The sequence below is a fragment of the Hipposideros armiger genome, unplaced genomic scaffold (genome assembly GCF_001890085.2).
Source record: "Hipposideros armiger isolate ML-2016 unplaced genomic scaffold, ASM189008v1 scaffold_609, whole genome shotgun sequence".
NCBI classification, from domain to species: Eukaryota; Metazoa; Chordata; class Mammalia; order Chiroptera; family Hipposideridae; genus Hipposideros; species Hipposideros armiger.
In genome coordinates this window covers 1,048,171-1,049,188 of record NW_017731959.1, presented here as the reverse complement: position 1 = coordinate 1,049,188, position 1,018 = coordinate 1,048,171, and the positions used below count along the sequence as shown (strand labels likewise).

Below are 1,018 nucleotides of genomic sequence, written 5' to 3'. Positions count from 1 at the left end.
CTGTTCTTAGCACTGGACTCCTGTAAAAGTCCCCTGAGGGCTATATTTTTTAATGACCATTGTTTTGAAATCTTTTTTCTTGGTCATCTTTTAAAAAAATGTCTGTATATCTGAAAACTAAAGCCCAGAAAGGCAAGCCTTGCTCTAAGTCACACAGCCTGGAAGGGGTAGGGCTGGGCTTTACTTGCTCAAATGCCCCCAACTCTGGCACAGGCCTGCTCTCTGGCCCAAGCTCTTAACCCCCAAGGTGACCAGCCTCCCAGATTCCTGATCTGCCCTGGGCAGTTTCACTGTGCACCAGGCCCAGGGCTCACTCCCCTGCAGTCTACCATCTCAGGTAATTCTCTCGCGCCCCTACAGTGGAACAAGGCAGCCTTATTTTCAAAATGACAGCGGTGAGGCCCCAAGTCCTGAGCGGGTAGTCGTGGTGCAGGGGCGGTAGGCTGGGTTGGGCAGGCAGTCTTACCTCACTCAGCAGGCCCACCAGGTTCTGTGGCTCCACTGTATCCAGAATGGAGTCCTCCAGGCTGTCGGGCTTCATGGGGGTAAAGTAGCAATCCAGGTTGCGGGCATCCAGGATGGTCTTGAGGGGCTCCTGGTCGGCCCGCTCTGCCCAGCGGCCATGTGGCTGGTAGCTGTGCTTGGTGTGGAAGGCTGAGCCATCTGCCACATCGTCGTCTCCTAGCTGAGGGTGACAGGGGATGGTCAGGCAGCCAAGTGATCACCAACTCCAACGAGGGCCAAGGACACTGCACAGACCTCACCTAGTCTCTTGGCTTTAAACACTACTCAGAAACAACTCCCAGGGATCTCCCACCTGAACCTTGCTCTTAAGCTTCAGAAGTGCACATGCAACGGCTCTACAGATCCACATGGATGTTTGGTGGGTATTTCAAAGCGAACATGCTGAAAACAGCTGATCTTCCCCCAAACCTGCTCCTCCTAAAGCCTCCTTCCCTATCTCAGTTGTTCTTTCCAGTTGCTCAGGCCCCACACCTTGAGGTCATCCTTCATTCCT

The 1,018-nt window shown here is 53.6% G+C and overlaps 1 protein-coding gene across 1 annotated transcript in view; it reads right to left on the bottom strand.

Moving 5' to 3' along the window:
- WDR62 (WD repeat domain 62) overlaps positions 1-1,018 on the bottom strand; it is a 61,412-nt gene that overhangs the window by 6,884 nt on the left and 53,510 nt on the right. The window contains exon 25 of the mRNA XM_019624803.1: positions 472-685. Coding sequence (XP_019480348.1) covers positions 472-685 — 214 coding nt within the window. The remainder of the gene's footprint in view (positions 1-471; positions 686-1,018) is intronic.